At 39.7% G+C, this 27,699-nt stretch overlaps 1 protein-coding gene across 2 annotated transcripts in view; it reads left to right on the top strand.

Moving 5' to 3' along the window:
• RGS6 (regulator of G protein signaling 6) overlaps positions 1 to 27,699 on the top strand; it is a 319,358-nt gene that overhangs the window by 214,576 nt on the left and 77,083 nt on the right. For both annotated transcript variants that reach the window (XM_070758388.1, XM_070758379.1), the window contains exons 4-8: positions 12,070 to 12,120; positions 15,865 to 15,971; positions 17,214 to 17,265; positions 19,298 to 19,362; positions 26,957 to 27,033. In XM_070758388.1, the coding sequence (XP_070614489.1) occupies positions 12,070 to 12,120; positions 15,865 to 15,971; positions 17,214 to 17,265; positions 19,298 to 19,362; positions 26,957 to 27,033 (352 nt within the window). The remainder of the gene's footprint in view (positions 1 to 12,069; positions 12,121 to 15,864; positions 15,972 to 17,213; positions 17,266 to 19,297; positions 19,363 to 26,956; positions 27,034 to 27,699) is intronic.

Below are 27,699 nucleotides of genomic sequence, written 5' to 3'. Positions count from 1 at the left end.
CAGGGCTGTTGACACGCAGCTGGGAGGCAGGTACGTGAGTAACAAGCCCACCTGAACCCCTAAGTCCAACTTCACCAGGAGGGACTCGCAACCCGCAACCTCTGGAGCAATGAGCCTACGCAGGCCAAGACTCTCCCTGGCTATAATAGCCACTCCTCCCCCCCTTCCCTGGGGTCGAGGTTGGTGCCATACCCGAAACCCAGCTGGGCAAATTTCAGAGAGAGGAACTCCTCCCTCCGGGCCCAGCCAGGTTTCGGTCACACAAGCCAGGTCGGCCTCCTCATCCAGGATCAGATCCCGGATGAGGAGAGCTTTATTTACCACCGACCTGGCATTGAGTAGCAACAACTTGAGCCCAGGGCCAGAATTACACTCATCACCAGTGCTTTGAGTTAAGCTCATGGAGCCTGAAGAAGGGATCGCTACTAAGCAGCGATTCCTCCTTCCCCTGGAACGGCTAGCTCCATGGCTTCCGCCATACCTGCCTCTCCCCAGCAAGACTGGGATATTTTGACCCTCTGCCACCCCAGAGATAAGTGTCCCCTCCCCTCCTGCCCCTCCAGCATCAGGTGTGCCAAAAATTCCATTCATGTCATATTCATTCATTCCATACATATTATAATCCCTCCCACCCACTCCATTCCATCTATCACTCCCCTCCCATTCATTTTCATTCACAGTATTCCATTCATTCCAATAATTACTAAAATAGTCCCATTCATTCATGCCATCACTACCATCCTCCCATCCACTTAAAAATCCCCACAATAATTTAATTAAAAAGAGTTAATATAAAACTAATAGTTCATATTATTAAAATATTAATTATTAAAAATATAGATAAATATAAGTAATAAAAATAAATATATAGGTAGAAGATATTTCAACTGGTCAGTTAATTAATCAATTAAGCCAAGTTCATATAGATATCATCCAGTGTAAAAAGGTGAGTCCGAGGGATGTATGATGTTATTAGTAGGACAAACAGTCCTGAGTATAAACTCTGTCCTCTGTCCTCCCAGGTTTTCTCTTTGCCACTGTCGTTGTTATCAGCTTTCTCACCTCCACGACACCCCCGGTCTCTCATGGATCGCCCCAAATGTCTACCAGTACCTCTGCTGTTATTTGAGAGGTATCTCTGTATCTCCTGGTCTTCAGTTATAGCATCCAGCAGCCACAAGGTTTTCATACTGTCAATTTCAATCTGGCAGTTTCTTTCTCACAATCTCCTTGTTCACTATAATGGCAGACCCTCCTTCTTCCAGGCACTCCAGCACCGAGTATGTCCACCGCAAAGCCCTCCGACGTCAAGCGTGCCCACCATGTAACCACTCGACGTCCAGCGTCTATCCGGTAGATCCCGTTGTTTTTGGGAACATCCTGCTGTTGTGGGGGACGTTTTCCTCCATCTACTTTCCTCCTCGGCCCGTGCACAGTCGGCCCAGCATGCTTGCCCTGAACATTCGCACGCTCGCTCGCTCCTTCTCAGTCCCTCTCCACCTCTCCTTTTCCACCTCTGTCCATGTCAGTATGAGTCAATGCTGGGCGGCAACCCCCACTCTTCTTATCTCTGCCAGCCCCCGGGTTGAGCCTCAATGTAATTGCAACAATACAGCTCACCCCACTGCAGAATGCTCTTAAAAAGTGTGGATTCAGGGCAGAATCAAACCAGCTCGGTCACGATCGCCATTTTCCGAGCCCCAGCTGATCGGGGCTCCCAGCTTTCTCACAGCAGAAAATAAAGAGAAAAGCACTGCCGAGACACAAGGTAACACGATCCTCCGAAACGGGGGAGTCTAATCCTTCTGAACTATCTGTTGTTTTTCAAAATTAACTGAAAAATTTCCCTATATTTGATCTTAATGCCGTAGTCCAGCGGAGCAGCAGTCTCTTCCCTCCCTCCTGCTACTCAACCGGAACCGGAACTGTATGTACACACGCATATGTATGCGTGATGTATGTACACACGCATACAATGACACAGACCACTGATTCCTCTCTTTGAATACATTGATTACTGCTGTTTTCAATACTTTGAAAAGATATTGCTGCTGTTTCTACAGTGTTTTCTAAATAAATGTAATCAATCATAGTTCAGAAAATTTATTTTCTTGAATTTGTATTACCACTTTTGGTTTGTTGCAACAGACAAAAAGATAAAGGAAAGAAGGAAAAGCAAAGAAAGGAGCAAAAAGGGAAAAAATAAGTTAGGGGCTGAAACCCAAAGCTCTCCATAGCTTTATCTGCTAGAAGATTTCATAAAGGCAAGATGGCAACTGATCGTGCAAAATGGAAGGTGCTTAGGTTACAACAACTATCTTGATTTTTTTTTAAAAAAATCTCTTTGTAGACACCCCCGGCTTTTCACCAGGGGTGAATGCTCCCGGTTCGCTCATGTCTATCAATCGTCAGAGACTCGGTCACAAAGGGAGCACAAAGCTCCACCCACCCACCCAGACGCCACCATTTGAGTTCTTTTACCATTGCATTGAAGGGCTACCAAAAATTTTACTACCATACTGTGGGCATGGCTTTTGCAGGACGCCCTGCATTTTCTTTCAACATCTTTCAGTGCAAATTGGGTGCTCTGGGGTGGAGCTCCATTTTTGCTACCCCACTGCGTTCCCCCCCATCCGGGCAGTAGCCCACCCCTGCCTCTACGCATGCACAAAATGCTTTGTGAAAAACCCAAATGATGGTCTCCAGGGGGGTGGGCGGAGCCTCAAGCTCCTTTTTCAACGGCTGTCCGACGACCAATAGACACGAGCGAACCGGGAATATTTCACCCCTTTTTTTCACATAACATTTGTTGCAAGTCCCATTTGAACAAACCTGGTTATTCATTTAAAAGCTCTATTCTGTACTATCTACAGTTTTCAAAGCAATTTCAGAACTTACCCTAATCTTGTGAGATTGTCATCCCCTTATATAGAGCGCTGGTGAGACCACATTTGGAATACTGTGTTCAGTTCTGGAGACCTCACCTACAAAAAGATATTGACAAAATTGAACAGGTCCAAAGACGGGCTACAAGAATGGTGGAAGGTCTTAAGCATAAAACATATCAGGAAAGACTTAATGAACTCAATCTGTATAGTCTGGACTCTGGAGGACAGAAGGAAAAGGGGGGACATGATCGAAACATTTAAATATGTTAAAGGGTTAAATAAGGTTCAGGAGGGAAGTGTTTTTAACAGGAAAGTGAACACAAGAACAAGGGGACACAATCTGAAGTTAGTTGGGGGAAAGATCAAAAGCAACATGAGAAAATATTATTTTACTGAAAGAGTAGTAGATCCTTGGAACAAACTTCCTGCAGACATGGTTGGTAAATCCACAGTAACTGAATTTAAACATGCCTGGGATAAACATATATCCATTGTAAGATAAAATACAGGAAATAGTATAAGGGCAGACTAGATGGACCCTGAGGTCTTTTTCTGCTGTCAGTCTTCTATGTTTCTATGTTTCTAGTTACTATAGCACAGAGGTCTTCAAACTTGGCAACTTTAAGACTTGTGGACTTCAATTCCCAGAATTCTCCAGCCAGCATAGCTTGCTGGAGAATTCTGGGAGTTGAAGTCCACTAGTCTTAAAGTTGCCAAGTTTGAGGACCCCTGCTATAGCACATTCCTGAAATCTACCAATGCACAGCTAAATGAAAATAACAGAGCCCAGGTGATTAATAAAAGACACTTTATGACAAACAGCTAATTGACTTTGAGCCCCATGCTCAACTTTATTGTAAAGTGTACCTCTACCCTTGGGAACATCACATAAGAAACTGCTGAAGACTTCTGACTGAGTCAGAGAAAATTGTCCCTGTTTTTATCATGTTCATTTCTACTACCTGCAGGTTTCAATCTATAATTCATTCGGTTTCTCAGATTTGAACCCAATTTTATTGCCCTTTACTGCCTTGCTATTTGTCACTGTGACATGTGCTCAACTTCTGACAAGGTTTGGTATCATTTATATGAGTCTGTGATTCAATATATAAGAGGAAATATCTGAAAATGAAGAGCAATTGTCCTGCCTCTACAGTATTTTGCTGGATGAATGGGCAGCGTTACCATTCATGATCAGATTCATAGCTTTGACAATGATGTATAACAATGTATCTTCACTTCGTCCTACTGGAATGAACAAATAGCTGACAAACCGATTCAATGAAAAGGGGGGGGAAAAGAAAGACATTCACTGCTGTTTCCTTATGTAGTAACCCATAGAAATGGATCTGTACAATAAAAATTGCTTAGATCAATTTATATAGAGCAGCATACTATACAAGCAATATAGGAATTGTGTGGGTGAAGCATTCTATTGTGATGGAGTAGTTTTCAAGATAAAATAAAGTCTTACATTTGTGTTTGTGTTATACTGAAAATACATGCTACTTCTCTTTCCTTTCTTTCCTTTAAATCTACTATTATAAAAAGAAGAAGTACATGTCAGATTAAGTGCAAAACAAATATGTTTGGCTATATGATAATTTGGAATCCACGTTATTGCAATATTGTTCCCACTAATAGAATATTCTACATTTTTACATTCATTTTCCTAAGTGGTGTTCTGTTTTCACCCTCCTTTGTTTAATCACACAGCTGTTCAGTATACCTGGAGGCATTGACTTACAACAACTCATTACTGACTGTTCAAAATTATAAGATAGTGTAAAAAGGGAGTTTATGACTGTTTCTCACATGACAGTTACCAAGATATTGACAAAATTGAACGGGTCCAAAGACGGGCTACAAGAATGGTGGAAGGTCTTAAGCATAAAACGTATCAGGAAAGACTTAATGAACTCAATCTGTATAGTCTGGAGGACAGAAGGAAAAGGGGGGACATTATCGAAACATTTAAATATGTTAAAGGGTTAAATAAGGTTCAGGAGGGAAGTGTTTTTAATAGGAAAGTGAACACAAGAACAAGGGGACACAATCTGAAGTTAGTTGGGGGAAAGATCAAAAGCAACGTGAGGAAATATTATTTCACTGAAAGAGTAGTAGATCCTTGGAACAAACTTCCAGCAGATGTGGTTGGTAAATCCACAGTAACTGAATTTAAACATGCCTGGGATAAACATATATCCATCCTAAGATAAAATACAGGAAATAGTATAAGGGCAGACTAGATGGACCATGAGGTCTTTTTCTGCCATCAGACTTCTATGTTTCTATGTTTCTATCATGTGATCAAAGTTCAGGCACTTGGCAACTGCCGTGTATTTATGACAGTTGAGTTGTCCCAGGATCATTTGTAACCTTTGATAGATAGACAGAATTCTTTATTGGCCAAGTGTGACACAAGGAATTTGTCTTTGGTCCATATGCTCTCAATGTACATAAAAAAATGAAATACATTTGTCAAGAATCATGAGGTACAACACTTAATGATTGTCATAGGTACAAACAAGCAATAAGGAAACAATATTAATCTAAATTGTAAGGTTACAAGCAACAAGTTACAGTCTGGGAGGAGATAGTAGATAGGAACAATGAGAAGACTAATAGTAATAGCCTTAGTGAATAGTGTGACAGTGCTGAAGGAATTACTTGTTTAGCAGAGTGATGGCATTCAGGAAAAAATGTTTTTGTATATAGTCGTCTTAGAGTGCAGTGCTCTATAGTGTTATTTTGAGGGTAGGAATTGAAACATTTTATGTCCAGGATGTGAAGGGGTCAGTAAATATTTTCACTGCCCTCTTTTTGACTCATGCAGTATACAGGTCCTCAATGGAAGGCAGGTTGGCAGTAATTGTTTTTGTCTGCAATTCTGATTATCCTCTGAAGTCTGTGTCTGTCTCGTTAGGCTGCAGAACCAAACCTGACAGTTATAGAGGTTCAGATGGTAGGCTCAATGATTCCTCTGTAAGAACCGTTATCTGCAGCTACCAACAAGCAAAGTCAATGGGGGAAACCTGGTCTGCATAATTCACGGAACAGCTGCAATGATCCACTTAAAAACTTTGGCAAAAGTAGAGCAAAACTCAATTAACTATTGCCATTAACATAAATTTTGGGGTCGGTTGTGGTTGCAAGTTGAGGATTACCTATACAGTACAATAAAGGGTGGGAAAACCCCTTAGTTCTGTAGATGTGGGATGGAAAACAGGGTATCATAACATCCAAGCCACTAGATACCTCTTTCTTATGTACAGATAGTCCAATTTGAACTATAGGTGATATTCTGTACTTCACAGCGTATATTATTGACGTTGTTGCTCTTCTGCACTTCTTCTCATACCCTTTTCTAGTTTATCAGCAAATCCTTTAAGAAAGCAATGAGAAGAAGACCTATAAAGGGAGCTCCATCTAGTATGGGTCAGTATTTGAAGTCACTGGATGATTCTACTCTAGGCAATAAGGCTAATCAATTAAAATATAATCTTCCTCTGCATCAGATCGCTGATTATTTATTTGTGTCCTATCTCATTATTCCTGAAGTATGATGTAATTGTCCAGTTCATTCTCCTGACCTTTATTGGAAAATGTGTAAAATAAAATCTACTGCATTGTTGTCTCATATTTAATTGCTCGGTAAAGAACAAAATCTAAATTAATATATTGAAGATCGTATTTAGGAGAAAAGATTAAACACTGATTCTGAGTCATGATAGTTCAGTAATTAAAATCAGTGGTGGGATTCTACCGACCAACCAATTCTCCACCCTAATGATTTCTTCCAACAACCAGTTCACCAAACTGCTCAGAAAGTTAACAACCGGTGGTACAAACTGGCTGGATCCCACCACTGGTTAGAATGCATTGACAATGGAACTTAATAATTGAAAAGAATCGGACTATTATGAAACCTGGACAAAATGGTACCAATGGACAAAAAAAAGAAATTCAAAAGAAACATCGAAATAAAATATCAAGAAATCTAAAAGTAATTAGAAGACAACGTCAATAGGAATGTATATATGATGTAGATTCATCTGTAAATATGATTATGTACTTTTTTTAAAAAATGGAAAAAATTAATAAATATATATTGGGAAAAAAAAGAATGCATTGCAAAATAATTCTGCCGATTGACAATAGTTCAATCCTGACCAGCTCAAGATTGACTCAGCTTTCCATCCTTCTGAGGTCAGTAAAATGAGGAATAATTGGAGGCAATAGGCTGATTCTTTAAATTAAATTGCTTAGAGAGTCTGCGGAGAGGGGCGGCATACAAATCTAATAAATCAAATCAAATCAAAAGCACTATGAAGCAGTATATAAATCTAAGCACTATTGCTATTTCTGGGAGGAATGATCATTTTATTAATTAATTTATTAATTTAATTTATATGCTGCCCAACTCCCAGGAGACTCTAGGAGTTATGCGGCATATCATGAATAAATAAGGGGGTGAATGTAGACCCTATTTCTCTTTATTAAATACAGGTAGAAGCAGATTCCCTGAAGGATTTTCTTTATTAAAAAAAGAACTTGAAGGTTTTGTTGTTGTTGGTTTTTTTTGTAAAATTCTTAGTTGAATTACTGACTGTCTGTAGTAAGAAAGACAAGCAGGGAATTAGCGGATAAGTCTGTCTCTTATCTTGATGAATGCTGATCAGACTGTTAGCAAGGACAGTAATTAACAGGGGAGGAAAAGCTTGTCATTATCCTAAGGGTGAGTGATTATATTTGACAGGTGATAATTAATGGTCTGGCAAAGCCAGCAAAAAAATAATCCTTCAGTCTTGAGAAAATTGGGATGCTACTGGACACATTTTTTAAATGTTCTTTTCTTAAACATCCTTTAGGCTTTTAAGAAGCATGAAGAAATGATGTGTGTATGTATATTTTGGTGGTTATTTCTATCAAAATGTTGTGCATCTTTAATTTGTCAACTTGTTTGGGAAAAGGGAGCTTGTTTTTCATGCTTAACAACCTCTCTCATTTGGTTGCTGCCAGTGATAGGTTAGATTAGATTAGATTAGATTTATTGGATTTATATGCTGCCCCTCTCTGCAGACTCGGGGCAGCTCACAACTGTTCTGTCTGGGTCCCTCCAGAAGCCAACACCAACCCAAAAAAGAAGCCAGACACACTGGTAAAAAGCAAAGGCAGTTTATATAAGTCAAAGCAAACACTGGTAACAAAAACTGTCCTTCCAAATAGGAACATGCTGGAACTTCACAGATGTTTCATGAAGGCCTGGAAATAAGACAGGATTCTTGCTGTCAAAAACAACTCTGGAGATAACAAACTTACGCCTCCCCCAAGTCTTCCAGATTTCTAGGCCACAAGCCAAGATCAGAGACGCCGAGATACAGAGCAGGGTCACAGTACTTCCATTCGATAACGCTCCACAGGCTGTAAGGGCTGGCCTGCCTCTTTCAACCCTGCTGAGGAGAACCACACCCAAACCCAGCTGTTGCAATTCAATGATGCAAATACCTTTCTAATCGGTCCCGTCTCTGAGCAGCACGTCGCTGTCTCATGTCTATTATGGCCTGTGCTTCTTCATCCAATGAGTCCAGGCTACTGGCTGGGGAGGGCCCTCCGCCGGGGCTCTCAGGCTGCTCTCCCTCCTCCTCTTCCTGACTTTCCTCTTCCCCCGTCTGCCTGTTCCTCCCCCTCCTGTTCACTGTCCTCCTCCTCTGGGCATGGATCCAGCAGAGACGCAGCCAGTCCCTGAGGAGCCTCAGGCTGAATCACAACAACAACAATGGCAAAAACAGTACATAGTGACAAATCTAATATTTACCAATCTAATTACAGTTTTAGGTTAAAAAATTCATAAAAGCAACCCCAATATATATAAAAAACAAGCACACAATCAATCATACACCAAAACAACATGGACAAGGGGAAGATGTTTCAATTCCCCCATGCCTGATGGCAGAGGTGGATTTTAAGGAGTTTACGAAAGGCAAGGAGGGTGGGGGAAATCCTAATCTCTGGGGGGAGCTGGTTCCAGAGGGTCGGATGCAAAAAATTGTAAAATAGGTTCCTTCCACTTTACTCAGGAAACTCCAGATGGATAAGAAATAATATGGAAAATAATAAGAAAATATAATATGGAAAAACAGATCAGACCAGAAGAGTTCACCTCTATAAGATGGGTAGCAAGAGGTTTAATAAATAAATAAAATAAAAAACACAGAGATATCACCACCGCAAGCTTTTGGAGCAGGGAACCATGTCACCAATTAGCATAATGAATGGAAGGGCCCACTGACTGCAACTTAGGCAGAGGGAGAATAGAAGTACCCCCAAATTTGGAAATCTTATTAGAGAACATCACAAAAACAGCCTTGTTGATATTAGACTGGACTCATCCACCATTATGGCTGTGCAGGTTTACTGATATGGCATTTAATGACACACTTGTCCTCAGTAGGATGTTGCCTGTTGGCCATGAATTTTCCCTTTTGCAAACTCTCAATAAATAATTCTTGATACATCTATTTAATGTTTGTTTTTTCAAATTCTTGCATCAGAGTGTTATAATTAGGTACCGTGGTATCTCTACTTACGAACTTAATTCATTCCGTGACCAGATTCTTAAGTAGAAAAGTTTGTAAGAAGAAGCAATTTTTCCCATAGGAATCAATGTAAAAGTAAATAATGCGTGCGATTGCGGAAACTACAGGAAGGGTGGAGGCCCTGTTTCCTCTCAAGAGATTCCTAGAGAGGCCCCACGGAGGCTTCTCCCCTTCTTTTCCAACCCTGTTTCCTCCCAGGAGATACCTAGAGAGGCCCCACAGAGGCTTCTCCCGGCCTTTTCCAGCCCTGTTTCCTCCCAGGAGATTCCTAGAGAGGCCCCACAGAGGCTTCTCCCTGCCTTTTCTGGTTACAGTTTCAGAGGCTCGGGTTTGTAAGTGGAAAATGGTTCTTGAGAAGAGGCAAAAAAATCTTATCTAGAAATGTTCGTAAGTAGAGGCGTTTGTAGGTAGAGGTACCACTGTACTCTGTAAATTAGTGTAGGAGCTTCATTGTTGGAATAATATTGGGGGGGTTTTCTTCCCTAAACAATGATTATATGGATTTTGTGTTTAAAGATCAGATTCCATCTGGGTTCCTATAACATGCTAAACAGAAAAAACAAAATAGCAAACATAACTGCTATCTTCATTCATTCATTCATTCATTCATTCATTCATTCATTCATTCATTCATTCACCACATTGAGCCATGTCACCTAAGTGACTCTCTTCACAGAGCATTAATGTTTACAAGAATGTAGAGATATATGACTGAGATATAAGTGCATGCACATAAATGTGCATGACTGAGATTCAACTTGGTGTAGAGGTTAAGGTGCTAGATCAGTGATGGCTAACCTTTTTCTTGACCCATGCTGGCATCCATGGTGCAATGCGCATGCAACACCCATTTCATGCCCCTCCTTCCATGCATGTATGCGCAACCATCCTGTGTTCCCCCCACCCCCTCCAGCAGGCCTCTGGAGCCCAGGGGAGGCTATTTTTAGCTTCCTGGAGGCTTGAAGAAAGCCTTCAGAGCCTGGAGATGCACCTGCCCTCTGTGCCTATGTGACAGATACCCCAAAATGAGCTGGCTGGCAGGAAGTGGGAGGTATGCACACATGTGCCAAGCTGGGCGACGGCTCACGTGCCTGCACACAGACCTCTGCATGCCACTTGCACCATGTGGGCCATAGGTTTGCTATCACGGTGTTAGATTATAAATTGAGAAACTATTTATGTATTTATTTATTTTGTCTAATACATAATACACATTGAAGAGAAAGATATGTAATAATATAAGTAAAGAAAAGAATAGAAGAAAAGATATAAAAGTATAGGTGAACATATTTGAAAGGAAGAAAAGATAAATGAGATAAGGAGAGACAATTGGACAGGGGACAGAAGGCACACTGGTGCACTTATGCACGCCCCCTTACTGACCTCTAAGGAACCTGGAGAGGTCCATCGTGGATAGTCTAAGGGAAAAATGTTGGGGGTTAGGGGTTGACACTACTGAGTCAGGTAATGAGTTCCACACTTCGACAACTCGGTTGCTGAAGTCGTATTTTTTACAGTCAAGTTTGGAGCGGTTAATATTAAGTTTGAATCTGTTGCATGCTCTTGTGTTGTTGCAATTGAAGCTGAAGTAGTCATTGACAGGTAGAACGTTGCAGCATATGATCTTGTGGGCAATACTTAGAACGTGTTTTAGGCGACGTAGTTGTAAGCTTTCTAGACCTAGGATTGATAGTCTGCTTTCGTAGAGAATTCTGTTTCAAGTGGAGAAGTGAAGGGCTCTTCTGGTAAAGTATCTTTGGACATTTTCAAGGGTGTTGATGTCCGAGATGTGGTATGGGTTCCAGACAGATGAACTGTATTCAAGGATGGGTCTGGCAAAAGTTTTGTAGGCTCTGGTGAGTAATGTGAGATTGCCAGAGCAGAAGCTGCGTAGGATCAGGTTAACAACTCTAGAAGCCTTTTTGACGATATTGTTGCAGTGGGATTTGGCACTTAGATCATTTGATATTGGTATTCCAAGGTCTTTTACTGAGTGGGGGTTGGCTGTGAGATTTTGTTTATTCAGTTTATATGAGTTTATTTATTGAGTTCTAGTCTTTTCTACATGAAAGTTGGATGGGTGACTTTGGGCCAGTCATTCAGCCCAATTCACCCCACAGGGAAAATAGAAAGTAGAAGACACGATATATTGCCCCTCAAGTTTTACTAAACGAAGATGGAATCTAGCATTAAAACAATAATAATGCTAATCCCAAATAAATTTAGTGGCCAGAGCTACATAATATGTTAAAAGAAGCTCCACAAAGCAAGCAGTATAGTCACTCTAAAGTGTTGTTTGAACCCTGCCTCTGAATTAAATGGCTTTGAAGAATCCCGTCTTGGACATGGCCACATATATTCACTTGAATTGAAACAGGGATATTATTTAATTCCAAGAATCATTTAATTCCAAGGATGAAACTGAGATGGAACTAGCAGAAGACATTTTATGGATATTGCCTACAGAAGATATGACAGCAACAGCTCAGCTAGAAGAATGAGCTTTTTCCTGAAAATTACTTATCACTTACGTATGGTTTATGTTTTTAACTCTCTCACTCTCTGTTTGTCTTTCTCTTCAGGAGCTGACATAGTACAATGGCTTATGAAGAATCTCAATATTGAAGATCTAGGTAATATATTCATTATATTCTAAGGAAACATTATCTTGAGGCTTGTCATTATAAAATGCAATGGTAAACATTGTGACCTAAGGCTGAAAAGTCAATTTTTTATTTAGCAGTTTTGATTGGAAAAGTAATTCCAAGCAAAATAGATCTTGAAATGCAAAATTAGATCCCAGAATACACTCTCCTGGAATGTTCTTTTTTACCTAGACAGGAAAGGTAAGTGAAAAAATAAAATGCCAATCACATACTGCAGTACATTCTTAATAACTTTGGAACATTATTATTTCAAAATATGAATTTTCTTTTAAAGATTAGAGGTAGAAGTTTCATTATTTACCAAGGTGCTACGGTATTTAGTTTTCTTTTTACTTTATTCCTGTTTTGATACAAAATGGAAACTTTATGGGGAAAGACTGGAGTTTTCAAATTACTTCTACAAAGCTGCACTTTAATAATGCATGGAGATGCATTATTAAATGATATAGATGTAAAAATTAAGACTATATTTGCAAATGCAATAAAGCAGGAACACATATAAAATATATAGAAAAACGTTTCTCAATATAGACAAAACTTCAGTTTTCAGAATCCTATAACAACAAAAAAATTAAAAGGATCTTAAAAAACATAAATTACTGGTGATAATGTCTCAGATTCAGAAAATGGTAGTGTACAGGTAACATGGCAAAACATGTTGATCCTTGGTGTTTCCTAATTTTTTCTAGCTTTTTCCTCCCCTGAAAGGTATGGCTTTCTGTATAAGTTTGATATATTATATATTGAAATATTACAAGGCCAATTGGCAAACGAAAGCTCAAGACCATATTGGTTGGAAAGATGCAGAAGAGGCCTTCATCCTGCAGTGAATAAACAATGGCTAGAATATAAATTTAATAACAAGTAAATAAATGATGATGTTTGCTATAGCAGAGGCCAAAAATCAGGCTACATCACTATCATTGTTTTATTAAAGGTTTTATGGTTTCTTTTGCTTTGAGCAGGTAATTTTGGTAGCCTATTCCTCTCAGTCAGGGAAGGTATGTTGCAGACCTGTCACTAAACCCTTAATGGTGGTCTTGGAGGAGGAGGAGGACCAGAATATCTTTGAGACCGCCTTCTGCCGCACAAATCCCAGCAGGCGGTTAGGTCCCACAGAGTTGGCCTTCTCCGGGTCCCGTCGACTAAACGGAGGTTGTGGACTCCCCAACTTTGGACATTTTCAAGAGGAGATTGGACTGCCATTTGGCTGGGGTGCTGTAGGATTTCCTGCTGAGGCAGGGGGTTGAACTTGATGACCTGTAAGGTCCCTTTCAACTCTAATAATAATAAATAAATAAATAAATAAATAAATAAATAAATAAATAAATAAACAAACAAACAAACAAACAAACAAACAAACAAACAAACAAATAAACAATGTCAGCTGTCAGGACCCAGGGGAAGAGCCTTCTCTGTGGCGGCCCCGACCCTCTGGAACCAGCTTCCCCCGGACATTAGGATTGCCCCCACCCTCCTTGCCTTTCGTAAACTCCTTAAAACCCACCTCTGCCGTCAGGCATGGGGGAACTGAGATATCTCCCCTTGCCTATGTAGTTTTATGTAAGGTATGTTTGTGTGTATGCTTTTTAAATAATGGGGTTTTAGACTTTTAATATTAGATTTGTTATTTTAGACTTTTAATATTAGATTTGTTACTGTATATTGTTTTATTACTGCTATGAGCCGCCCCGAGTCTGCAGAGAGGGGCAGCATACAAATCTAATAAATAATAATAATAATAATATAATAATAATAATAATAATAATAATAATAATAATAATAATAATAATAATAATAATAATAATATCTTCTCTGCCATCATCCCACCCTGTGGAATCTTCCCCCCATAACTAGGTGAAGCATGCTCACCAGGGACGGATTCCCATTTCCGCTGCTACTGGTGTGCTGCACATGCAATTTCTGTTCTCCTGCATGTGTGTGTGTGTGTGTGTCCCAGTGTTTTTGCTTCTGTGTATACACAGGAAGCAAAGTCTTGTGAGGGGATGCAGGTGAGAGATTTTGGTGGTATTTTTGCTTCTGCACATGTGCAAAAGCAAAAAACAATCTAAATCTCTCTCGCACATGCATCCCCTTGCAAAATGTTGCTTTCTGCACATGCGCAGAAGAAAAAAAATGTTGAGATGCATGCAAGTATGCAGGAAAATAGAAGCTGTGCGCAATTTCGCTACCGGTGTGCTGTCCTCATCCGTACTGGTAGCAACCCAATACTCATGCCCACACCATCCTGGCTTTCCATAAAGACATGACTCTGAAGACTTGCATAGGGTACCCATAAGGACATGTCAACTATAGGGCTGGTTAGCACCCTGAAAGCCCTCCCTTCACCTTTTAATCGATGTGGTGCAGCAGGTAGAGTGCAGTACTGCAGGCCACTAAAACTGACTGTAGATCTGCAGGTCAGCGGTTCAAATCTCATCACCCGCTCAAGGTTGACTCAGCCTTCCATCCTTCTGAGGTGGGTAAAATGAGGACCTGTATTGTGTGGGCAATTGCCTAGCTCTGTTAAAAAGTGCTATTGCTAACATGTTGTAAGCCGCCCTGAGTCTAAGGAGAAGGGCGGACTAAAAAATCGAATTAATAAATAATAAACAAATAAATAAATATTTCTCCATTCATTCATTCACCTTATATCTGGCCCATCTCACCTGGAGACAATTCTAACAGTGTTTTAATCATCCTTGTATCTTTTTAAATTTTTATCATTTATATACTCTTTTTATATTTTAATATATTTTATTGCATACCACCCTTACGTTCTGAATATACGCATTTGAACCACTGCCATGAGAACAGAAGTCTCTCACCTTGTAATCCAGAATGATAGACATGCTGGTGAGTTTGCAGAATTAAGGTCCTGACTGCCTGGACTCTATTAAGTTTCCAGATGGGCCATTCATTCACCCGCAACAAATGGAGTCATTTGGCTTCCTAAGTAGCCTCTTGTGCGTCCAGCGGTGTGAACATTATAATATCCATTGGACAGAAGTTGTTATTTGCCTTTGCAAAGATAGCCAAATGTGTTCTTTTTTAACTGCATCATTGGTCCACTTTTTTATTTCTGGTATAAAGGTCTTTCTATTAGAAATGTATCATCAGATTCCTTTTTTGTTTGACAGCCTATTAAGGGTGGCCCATATGTTATTTAAGTAAGTAAATAATTAACATATTGTACTTGTGATGATTAATTGTTAATCAACCCCCAATACTAGGCTCAAAAGCTGCATAAAAAGATCACACTTCATTTTGTTGAGTTTACCACTGATATCATCATATCTGGTCAATGGGGCATGTTCTAACTTACCTTGCTGCTGATTCGCATGTGCAGGGTCAAAATATTTTTAAAAATTCAAAAGGAAAAAAGGAAAAACAAAATGGCAACATATGCACAGGACCAGAAACTCGGCTTCTGTGCATGTGAAGAAGAAAAAAACCTTGGATCCCCCCCCCCAAAAATAATAAATATATATTCAAAAATAGAGATGGCGACACCCACAGACTGGCACTGACTGAACCGGTTTTGTGATGTCATCGTGATTTCACCAGCGGTTTAGACGAACCAGTCCTAATTGAGAGGAACCCACCTCTGATTTGGTCATAAAATTCTTGCCACCCAAATTTTGCAAGTTACTGAAAAATGTAATTGCCTGTCAAAGTTTGTACGTGTGTGCTTGTTTTTTTGTTTTACAGCTGAATCAATACACATGGGAAGTCTTGTTGCAGCACAAGGATATATTTTTCCAATCTCTGATCATGTACTAACTTTAAAGGATGATGGGACTTTTTATCGGTTTCAGGTAAGAAATCTGTTTTTTCTATTTGAATTATAGACTGGACAGGTATGTCTTTGGTTGCTGAAGTCCTCCAATTTCCCTCTTTTGTGAAGGAACAAATCTAGAATAAAGTACACTATTGTGTACCTACCTGATCCTGACTCTTGGCTGAATTCTTCCAGTTATTCAACATCACTAGAGAAATGTAGTGCCTTTTAATGTAACTGATCTACCTTGCTCCAGGTAGTAAGAGCTTTGTATGTGTTGTTAGCATTTGGGATATTATCATGATAGTCCTGTTAATGTATTCTTTCATCCTAAGATTTTTTTAAATTGGAGATGCACAGAATTGAACCTCAGACTTTGTCAAAGACAAATACGTTTTATTTATTTATTGAAATTATTTTATTCATTCATTGATCATTGCTATTTTTCTTCTAATATTCTAAACCAGGGTTCATTCCTTTTCCTACATTGTTCATCTAACATCTGACAAATCCAAACTGACTGCTTGACAGTTTTGTTTTTGATCAGTATCAATGTTGTCATTAAGGTCATTTTGATGATTATTAATGAAATGATGCTGTTGCTTGTGAAAACACTGTGAAACATAATGAAACAAAGGCTTACTGCATTTTTCTGTGATGGGCTTCTTAATTCATCATAGAAGCTCAAATGGTAGCACTTCTTTTCAATTGCCTTTTTCTAATTAGCATTTCAGCTGGTAGAAAATCTGTTGAAATGTGTTGTGATTTGTAAACTGGAATTATATGCAAATCATACTCATCCTAACAAGTAGGATGTTTTGGTATAATCCCCTGTTCTCTGGTATGGCATGTGTATGGACAATCACACCTATACTGCTACATCTCCACTTTTGAAATCTACCTAGCAACTAAAAGCTATTTTTCCTATAGGCTATCCTTTGACAGATCGGGAAAATTACAGCTCTGCTATTGGCTACCAGTTTTGACAGCCAATATATAAATAACAGCCTGAGAGTGTCCAGTTACTGCTTTGTTCTGTTGACAGCTGTGTTAAATAAATGGGTTCTGTTCTAACCATCTCACCCTAATTCCTGACCCTGTCATTCTACTAAGCTTATACAAAATTATTTTGAGTTTCTTTATTTCAAAACATATGCTTTAACATAATTAAGAAGAGTTTGTTTATTTCATTGAGACTTAATTTGCCTAAATATCTGAAGGAGAATAGACACTTGAATACGTACATCTTCATGATAAAGTTTTATTTTCTGTTTTTTAGGCTCCATACTTCTGGCCTTCAAATTGTTGGGAACCAGAAAACACGGATTATGGTGAGACCTTTTAGCCCATGTTTTGAAATGTCACATGTATAAACCCCTTGTCTCCAGTAATCATTTTCCTCTAAAAGAAATTATAGAATAATAAAAGTGTAGAGTATTATGCTGACTGTTAATCCAAGGAGTTGTAATGCCAACTGCCTTCCATTGAGGATCTGTATACTGCATGAGTCAAAAAGAGGGCTGTGAAAATATTTACTGACCCCTCACATCCTGGACACAAATTATTTCAACTCCTACCCTCTAAACGTCACTACAGAGCATTGCACATCAAGACAGCTAGACACAAAAACATTTTTTTCCAAAACGCCATCACTCTACTAAACAAATAATTCCCTCAACACTGTCAATTTTTTTACTAAGTCTGTACTTCTATTTCTACTAGTTTTTTCTCATTATTCCTATCATCATTTTCCTCCCACTTAGGACTTTATGACTGTAACTTGTTGCTTGTATCCTAAGATGTTTATTAATATTGATTGTTTCTTCATTGCTTATTTGACCCCTATGACAATCATTAAGTGTTGTACCACCTGATTCTTGACAAATGTATCTTTTTCTTTTATGTACACTGAGAGCATATGCACCAAGACAAATTCCTTGTGTGTCCAATCACACTTGGCCAATAAAGAATTCTATTCTATTCTATTCTATTCTATTCTATTCTATATTGGAGAATGCTACTATATTTGGTTTCAGGGTAGTTGCCAGCATTTGTACAGATGGTGAGCAGGAATAATGCGAGCAGAACATATACAAGGATTTTTTTGTTTGAAGCTGCAGTCCACTCACTGTCCCTCCATTTTTAACAATAGCCTCCCTGACTTGAAGAAGAGTTTGTTATATGCTGGACTTGAACTCTCTGATAGCTGTGCCCTGGGAGTATTGGCTGATGGCTGAAAGAGCTGCACTTAAGAGTTTTTGCTCCTTTGAGGAATGGTAAAGATAAGGGATTTGGTTTCCAGAAGAATGAGTGAAGAGTGGGAATCATGAAGTATGACTTTGAGCTTAAGTTGGCCTTGACTGAGTTAAAGAACAATGGCCTAAGGCGTGAGATGCACTTCTGCCTTTAAACATTGAAACATTTTCCCATTAATTTGTATTTATATTATATTTATATTCCACTGCCCCTTGCAGTTTTAAAGTATCTGTAGAAAGTGAGGGATGTCCATAAATTGGAAATGCAGAGGATACAGAGAGAAGCCATTGGGGATAAATTCTAGATAGCTGCAAGTAATCATCTTCACAGTCTCCCTTTCCCCATTTCAAATGCCTTGGTTGCATCGAGGCAAGCATCCTACCTGTGGATCTTAATGCAAATGCTAGCTCAATTCACCTAAGGCCTCATGGATGAAAAAGTAACCTGCAGATGGCTGGCTTTGTGTCTGGGATTTTGCTTGTTAGAAGTCAGCAGGAATCTGTGAGCTTAATGACCAGTCATTCTCACTTATTGACAGCAATAGGGACTACTTGGATTGTGTGTCGCTAAGCAATGTGGTTATCTGATATTGCGCTTTACAGTCATATAATTTTGGTCATTGGAACTAGAATTTCCATACTTTAGTCAACTGCATGTATCAAATGGATAGAAACCTAAGGTAGCTTCTTCAATTAGAGAAACGTGCAGTTTTCTCAATGTTGCAACTATATGTATGAGAATGCCATTGTCTTAATAGAAATAGTTCTTTCATAAGGAGTTAGAAACTTAGAAACATAGAAGACTGACGGCAGAAAAAGACCTCATGGTCCATCTAGTCTGCCCTTATACTATTTCCTGTATTTTATCGTACAATGGATATATGTTTATCCCAGGCGTGTTTAAATTCAGTTACTGTGGATTTACCAACCACGTCTGCTGGAAGTTTGTTCCAAGGATCTACTACTCTTTCAGTAAAATAAGAGTAAAATAAGTTGTTTGATTCTTTCTCTCTCTTCCTTTTTCCCTCCCTCTCCTCCTCTTCTTTCTTCACATATCTTTAATGGTCATTTGTTTGTTTATTTTGCTGTTGTTTGTTTTTCTCTACAGCCATCTATCTTTGCAAGAGGACCATGCAGAATAAAGCTAGACTGGAACTGGCAGATTATGAAGCAGTGGGTATACTGATTTTATAGTTCCAAAGTGTGATATCCTTAAAAATTAATGTCATCTGATTTTACATGGGCAGCATCATTGTCTAAAAGGACTGCTATTGGATTAAATGTATCCAGAAATTATACAGATGTAGGAGAGATATGAGAAAGAAACATGTTTTATTTTTGATTTATATTTGCAGGGGGCAGACTTATGCTTTATTTATATTATGCCAGGGAGTTTAAGACAATTTACATGGAATTCTACCCTTAATTTTATCCCTACACAACAATCCTGATGGTGAGCAGATGGGAAGTATAAAAAAAATCAGTCAATTCTGTGTTTGAATGTGGACTTGAACCTAAGCAAGTCCACTTAAGCAAGTGCCATGGCATTTTACAACCCCGAATAATTTTTTAAGAGTCAGTTTTTTTGTGGAATTTGACCATCCTTAATTTCCACTTATTCCACTTCATTCCCCTTTGCAAATGAGGCCGTTCAAGGGGAGAAAAATCACTGTTATTTCCCCATAAACTAGGCTCAAAAAACAATTTTTTAAAGTACTCAGAATATTTCCACCTAGATAACTCTTATTTCCACAAGATCTGGGGGAAATAATGTGCACTGAATGATTTTAAGTTTTCTTTATTGGAGCGAGTGGTTCTATAATACTGCTTCAAAGGACAAAAGCATTATCAGAATATAATACTATATTTTAATGCTATTTAAAAATTTTAAAAAATTAAACTATTCAGTTGCTGCTTGCTAAAATGTTAGGAACTCTTAAGAGTCCATTCTGCCCATTTTGCATTACATGAAAATGTATATGTATAATGTAATACAGTTTTCATAGAGTATAATTATACTATTTAGTGTTGATTCAAGTGTTTATGATGACTATAGACCACATTGACTATTGGCATCACCTCCTACCAATGCAAATATCTGGAAATAATTGGAAAGAGGGGAAGTCTTAGTGATCCCTATGTTTTGGTATGCTAGACAAAAGCCATTATATTATATTAATTATATTATATATAAATCCATACACCATTGTAATGTACAAGCCTACTCAGCACATAAAGGTTATTAAGTAGATTCAAATTATAGTTATTAATTGCACTTCTATTAAGATAGTCATTCATACTTCAAATATTTCTATATATCTGCAGTTAATTATTTCTACACTGCATTGACTGTAAAGGTTGGAGACAGTACCATTATTGGTGATTACAACTAACATGTGGTTTGTCATGGTGAAAGGTTATGGTCCACGTTGGTGCTTTATTTATGTATTTATTTATTTATTTATTGGATTTGTATGCCGCCCCTCTCCGTGGACTCGGGGCGGCTAACAGTGATAAAAACAGCATGTAACAATTCAATACTAAAACAACTAAAAAACCCTTATTATAAAACCAAACATACATACAAACATACCATGCATAAATTGTAGAGGCCTAGGGGGAAAGAATATCTCAGTTCTCCCATGCCTGACGGCAGAGGTGGGTTTTAAGGAGCTTACGAAAGGCAAGGAGGGTGGGGGCAATTCTAATCTCTGGGGAGAGTTGGTTCCAGAGGGCCGGGGCTGCCACAGAGAAGGCTCTTCCCCTGGGTCCGGCCAAACGACATTGTTTAGTTGATGGGACTCGGAGAAGGCCCACTCTGTGGGACCTAACTGGTTGCTGGGTCCCGGAGATAATCTGGTTCGGTGCCATGAAGGGCTTTATAACCAACACTTTGAATTGTGACCAGAAACTGATCGGCAACCAATGCAGACTGCGGAGTGTTGGTGTGACATGGGCATATTTAGGGAAGTCCATGATTGCTCTCGCAGCTGCATTCTGCACGATCTGAAGTTTCCAAACACTTTTCAAAGATATCTCCATGTAGAGAGCATTGCAGTAGTCGAGCCTCGAGGTGATGAAGGCATGAGTGACTGTGAGCAGTGACTCCCGGTCCAGATAGGACCACAACTGGTGCACCAGGCGAACCTGGGCAAACGCCCCCCTCGTCACAGCTAAAAGATGTTTCTCTAATGTGAGCTGTGGATCGAGGAGGACGCCCATGTTGCGGACCCTCTCTCTCTTGCTTTCCAGATAAGTTAGGTTATAAATCTCTCTAGATGAGTAGGATGGGTGTTGTAGAACACCAGGTTGGAGAAGGCTCAGATAGTCTTGCTCTATTCCCAAATAGTGACTGGTGAGTCAGATTCAGTGGCTCTAAGCCAGGAGTGATGTTAGGAGCTCTGTTTTGAGTCAACACCATCACCCCTCCAACCCAATCTCTGACCTCAATACTTTTATTTGCTTCCAAGTAATCTGTACTTAAACCAGATCTGAACATCCTTTTAAAGTAAAAAGATTAGAATGGAGAACAACTAATAACACAGATGGCAATCTCTATTAATCCTCAAACATCCTACAGAAAAGGTCTGTTTTAATTGATTTCCAGAAGAGTGTCTCAAAGGGAGCTTTTTTCCAAATTACAAAAGTCATTATCAAGAAATTTCTTCTGGCTCAACTCCATTACCTCAAGAAAATCGGCTACTATTCACAGTTTCTCCTGGGATAACCTTTATGGATGAGTTTGCTACACTCTGGTTGATGAAGGCAGTCCTGCATCTATCTGCTTGCCAGCAATACACTTTATAGATTGAAACCGGCACTTCAAATTGCACCCAGAAATCTACTAGTAGTTAAACCTTGTAAAAATGCTTGTGCTCATGTGCACCAACCAGTAAATGGACTCCAGATCCCTGTCCTCACAGCCATTCCAGAAGAATACTGAGGTTAAAGGTATGACAGCCAGGAAAAAGGTTCAAGGGAGTATCCTATGCCATCCAGATCCTAACAAAAGTAATCAACCAATGCTACCTTAATTTCTATGTGTAACCCTAAACCCTGACTTAAAGAGACACAGTTATTCTTCAAGGTGACTCCACAGCTACATTCCTACCAAACTTGAAAACTTTTGGTTGACTTTATAAAAAGGGGAGGTTAGATACTGAGAAAATTATTGTCGAAAACAAGTACAGTGGTACCTCTATCTAAGAACGCCTCTACTTATGAACTTTTCTAGATAAGAACCAGGTGTTTAAGATTTTTTTTGCCTCTTCTCAAGAACCGTTTTCCCCTTACAAACCAGAGCCTCCAAAACTGTAACCGGAAAAGGCAGGGAGAAGCCTCTCTAGGAATCTCCTGGGAGGAAACAGGACTGGAAAAGGTGGGGAGAAGCCTCTGTGGGGCCTCTCTGGGAATCTCCTGGGAGGAAACAGGGCCAGAAAAGGTGGGGAGAAGCCTCTATGGGGCCTCTCTAGGAATCTCCTAGGAGGAAACAGGGCCTCCATCCTCCCTTTGGTTTCCCCAATCACACACATTATTTGCTTTTACATTGATTCCTGTGGGGAAAATTGCTTCTTCTTACAAACTTTTCCACTTAAGAACTTGGTTATGGAGAAATTAAGTTCATAAGTAGAGGTACCACTGTACATCCATGGAATGGCTTTTAAGGAGGGGCTATATTACAGCTCCTTCAAAACTACAGATATCAACTTTGTTTCTGAAGCAAGGCATTGAAAGCTTCATAAATTCAACCTGACATATACCCTCCAATCCCAATCAGAAAAGGTGCAAGTCTAATTCATGGATGGTAGGGGTCATGCCAAAGAGTGCTGTATCTATTTCATCTGGGTCAACAGACCAAATGGACCCTCGGATAATATGGCAAGATATTGGAGTTGCTACGTAGGACATCAATGTGGTATTTTCAAGTGAATCTGAGCAATTTTGATACCAAAATTATTATATTGGCCAGGCAGTCCTGATGCTATGTGGATTAGTCATAGGCTTTCCAACAACTGGACCAAAGACCTTAGTCTGGTCTCCTTTCATCACTTCAAAATTATCTGGGACCTTCTAAGCCAGTGGTTCTCAACCTGAGGGTCATGACCCATTTGGGGGTTGAACAACTGTTTCACGAGGGGCGACTAAGACCATGGGAAAAGACAATTTTTTCATGGTGTTAGGAACTAAAGCTTCTATTCTGGCGCCTTGGAATATATTTTTACAATCCAACCAATCAGGCGTTTGCAGTGGAGGTGTCCCTATGACCTTCCGGCCAATCATCTTAAAGCTCTGTTGGGAGAATTGGCACTAGATTTTTGGTTGAGGGTCACCACAACATGAGGAACTGTATTAAGAGGTCACGGCATTGGAAAGGTTCAGAACCACTGTTCTAAGCAGTATTTCAACTCTTAGAATCAACATTATCAAAATTATTTTGTTTTCCTATGCCTACAATTTTAAGAGCCCAAAAATAAAGGAAGACCACACTGAGCATTAATATTATTCATTGGCTTTCTCAGGGTTGTGACAATACATCTTTATTTGGATTTTGGAAATTTATAACAACAGAAAATAACTCCTCAGATACTGAAAAATCTGTAGCATTTAACTCACCTAGTGCCTGTTAAATGCAGTGGTGACTGATGCTTGCACAGCTTGACATACATGGAAGTTTAAATTTACATTCCTTCCCACAACCTGAGCAGAATTGCCAGTTGTTTTTAAATCAGCCAACCATTATATATGGACAGTTTTGCACTCCGCATTGTAATTTTCTGAGTGTTTTTATTCCTGCACCCGTCTACCATTGTTATTTCCACACCATCAGCTAGTGAATTATGCAACTATAATCATGAACGTTCTCGACAAATCAACAAAAGCCTTATTCAGCATCTGCAGTCACATTATGGTATACCCACAAAGGAGGCATAGCACTAAATTCAGTTCTCTTGCAAGTATTAAGAGTCAGACTCATTAATTAACACCCGCTAATTAGATCTTTTCCCCACTTCCACCACAAACTGATTGCTCACATAATGAAGAATCATATGTGTCCTGGTCTGTATAAGTGCAGAGAAGAATGCCATTTCAGTTTCACCATACAGGGTATGTTCCAAAAGTAATGCAAATTTTTTTAAAGTAATTTATTGAACAGATTTGCACAAACACTTAAAATTCTTCTAAGTACTGTCCTTGGGCCTCTACACATTTTTTCCAGCTACTCTGCCATGACTGGTACACGCCCTGGAAGGCGTCTTTGGGGACCTCTCGCAAGGTCTTGGTGACGGCTGATTGGATCTCTTCTATGGACGAAAAACGTGCCTTGCCACAACGCACTATAAGTCCGTGAGTTCCTGGCCAAACACCAGGTGCCAACGCTGCCCCCCTCCCGTAGTCCTGACATCGCCCCCGCCCTGAAAGGAACCTGTTTTTCATCCATAGAAGAGATCCAATCAGCCATGACGAAGACCTTGCAAGAGGTCCCCGAAGACTCCTTCCAGGGCGCGTACCGGTCATAGCAGAGTCACTGGAAAAAATGTGTAGAGGCCCAAGGACAGTACTTTGAAGAATTTTAAGTGTTTGTGCAAATCTGTTCAATAAATTACTTAAAAAATAATAATTGCATTACTTTTTGAACGCACCCCGTTGTTAGCTTTCAGAACACAAACCCCTACTTTTAAAAACATCCATGCTGATGGCTGGAATGGAACTGGTTTTGCTTCTTATTGTGCCACACCCTTCCTCTCTCACGTGTTAACTTAACATTTTTATGTAAATTCATCATATCTCCATGTGAGTCATTTCAAAAGTGTTACACAGTAGAGAGTGGATTTCACATTTCAGTACTTAAGGTCTTCCAGTGATGGGTTCCTCTTTTCTCCCAACTGGTGCTCTGCGTGTGCATCACAACTGTCACGCGTGTGTGCATCTCCTCATGAGATTTTGCTTCTGCGCATGCACGGAATCAAAAAAATAATTGAAAATCGCACAAGCATCCACTCACGCAATTTTGCTTCTGCGCATGCACAGCAGCAAAAAGTGACTGGAAATCACACATGGGTGAGTGTCCCCTTACGCGTTTTTGCCTCTGCACATGCGCAGAGGCAAAAAAGGGCTGACAATTAGTAATAAAAATGGCGCCGCACATGGACCGGAACTGTTGTGCGCAAAGTACACAATTGGCAGGCCACTACCAGACTACTGCACCGAGGCACATCGGTAGGAGCCCACCTCTGAGGTCCTCACTTCAGGTTGTTGACAACCTGGATTCTTGTGGGCAATTCTACTCAACTAAAATCTTCCTGCCAATAATTCAAAGCATTCAGTTTACACACTTTGCACATAATGGATTTGTATCTTGAAAGGTAAACTCAATATTTCGCTACCCCACTGTGATGCTTGAATCAATTATTTTTACTCGCCCCAGTCAACATCTCACATCAGATAAGAGAGTTCTGTTTAAATGATGTTGTTTATCCATATTGCCATGGCTTAGATCATTATTACAGCAGCAGAGTGTAGCCACCTATCCCCCAAGTATGGGAGGCCTCCAAATGCTTTGCGGCCACATTTTACAGAATTTGTAATACTTTTGAACGACACAAACTTTGAGAATGCAAATGTTTAGGAAAACAATGAGCATTATAGAAAAGCATGCACACATAATTATTATACAACATAAGAACAAAGCCTGGCATGTTTTACATAGGCACGAATCAGTTAAATATTATGTACCTTTAAAAGCCCACTGAAGTTAGTAAGGACTTACTGGAATTTCTCCCATGGAATCAATGAGAAATTGAACTGTCCACTTAGGATGCAGCACTGATTGACAATTAATTTCACATGCTGTTGCGCACATTCAACTTTGTAAAGAACAAAGTATTCAATGAGAATATTTCATTCATTCAGATCTAGGATGTGTTATTTGAGTGTTCCCTTTATATTTTGAGCAGTATATATACAGTGGAACCTCGACATACGAGCAGCTCTACTTACGAGCTACTCGAGATAAGAGCTGGGAGGGGAGTGACATTTTTGTTCGCCTCCCGAGCTCACATTCGGGATACGAGCGCCAAGGAGCTGTCTCCTGAAGCCGAACACTAACTTCCGCTTTCGGCTTCAGGAGACAGCTCCTTGGCGCTCGTATCCCGCGTGTTTTAAAAGGTTGCAGCCGGCCTGGGGGGCTCGGGGGGGTGCTGGCAAGCCCCCCAGGCCGGCTGCAACCTTTCAAAACACGCGCGCCGCTTCGCAGCTCTCTGCTGAATCCGGAACGCTAACTTCCGCGTTCGGATTCAGCAGACAGCTGCGAAGCAGCGTGCGTGTTTTAAAACGTGGCAGCCAGCCTGGGGGGCTCGGGGGGAAGCCCCCGAGCCCCCCAGGCCGGCTGCAACCTTTTAAAACACGCGCGCCGCTTCGCAGCTCTCTGCTGAATCCGGAACGCTAACTTCCGCGTTCGGATTCAGCAGACAGCTGCGAAGCAGCGCGCGTGTTTTAAAACGTGGCAGCCGGCAGTACTGTAAATATACTGTATATGGATATATATAATTATTTTTGAGCAGTATATATGTATATGTATGTATATGTATGTATGTATGTATGTATATGTATATATGTATGTATATGTATGTATATGTATATATGTATATGTATGTATGTATGTGTGTATGTATGTATGTATGTATGTATGTATGTATGTATAATTAATTAATTAAGAAAATAAATTAATGGGACATATATTGTTGATGTTGTTGTCTTGTCCTCTTAGGAGAACTTAGCAAGACTTCAGAGAGCTTTTGCCAGAAAGTGGGAATTCATCTTTATGCAAGCTGAAGCACAAGTCAAGTAGGTGTTTGCAATCATTTTCAAATGATTGAAAATTCTGGTGATACTGAATACATGGTAATGATGAAATATACTATTTCAAGCTTATACTTTAAGGCTCATTTGTCCTCCCACAACTGAATGCTTTTCTATAGTTTACACTCTCCTTGGTATTAGAATTTTTTTTAAAATCTCTTTGCCACCCAGACCACCTTATTCATCACCCTCACTTTCTCCAATCCCTTGTGAAGAGAAATCATTGAGAAAACACAGATGTGCCCACTTTGGCTGGCATATTAGAAAGGAAGGAAATCTGAACTCAAAACCTGAACACAGCATGGCTTCAAGATGCTAAAGGCTGCGCAATAGAATACATTAAATTTTACTTGGCACTGTTGGTAATAAATTAAATATGGAATGAGCATGGGATATAGGTAGTCCTTGACTTATGACCATAATTGGAAATGGAAAATTTGCTATTAACTGGTGCCATTACAGTGGTACCTCGACATACGAGTTTAATTCGTTCCAGACCCGAGCTCGTAAGTCGATCAACTCGCATCTTGAACGAATGCCTTTAGACTTTGTTTTTCGCGCCGAGATAACCAGAAGCAAGGATTCTTGCGCCACCTAGTGGAAGCTCAGCTCATATCCCGAATTTGAGCTCGGGTGTCGAACAGAAATTTC

Source organism: Erythrolamprus reginae, chromosome 1 (assembly GCF_031021105.1).
Source record: "Erythrolamprus reginae isolate rEryReg1 chromosome 1, rEryReg1.hap1, whole genome shotgun sequence".
NCBI lineage: Eukaryota > Metazoa > Chordata > Lepidosauria > Squamata > Dipsadidae > Erythrolamprus > Erythrolamprus reginae.
Note: the sequence above shows the minus strand (reverse complement) of the source record. Positions and strands in the feature narration are given on the sequence as shown.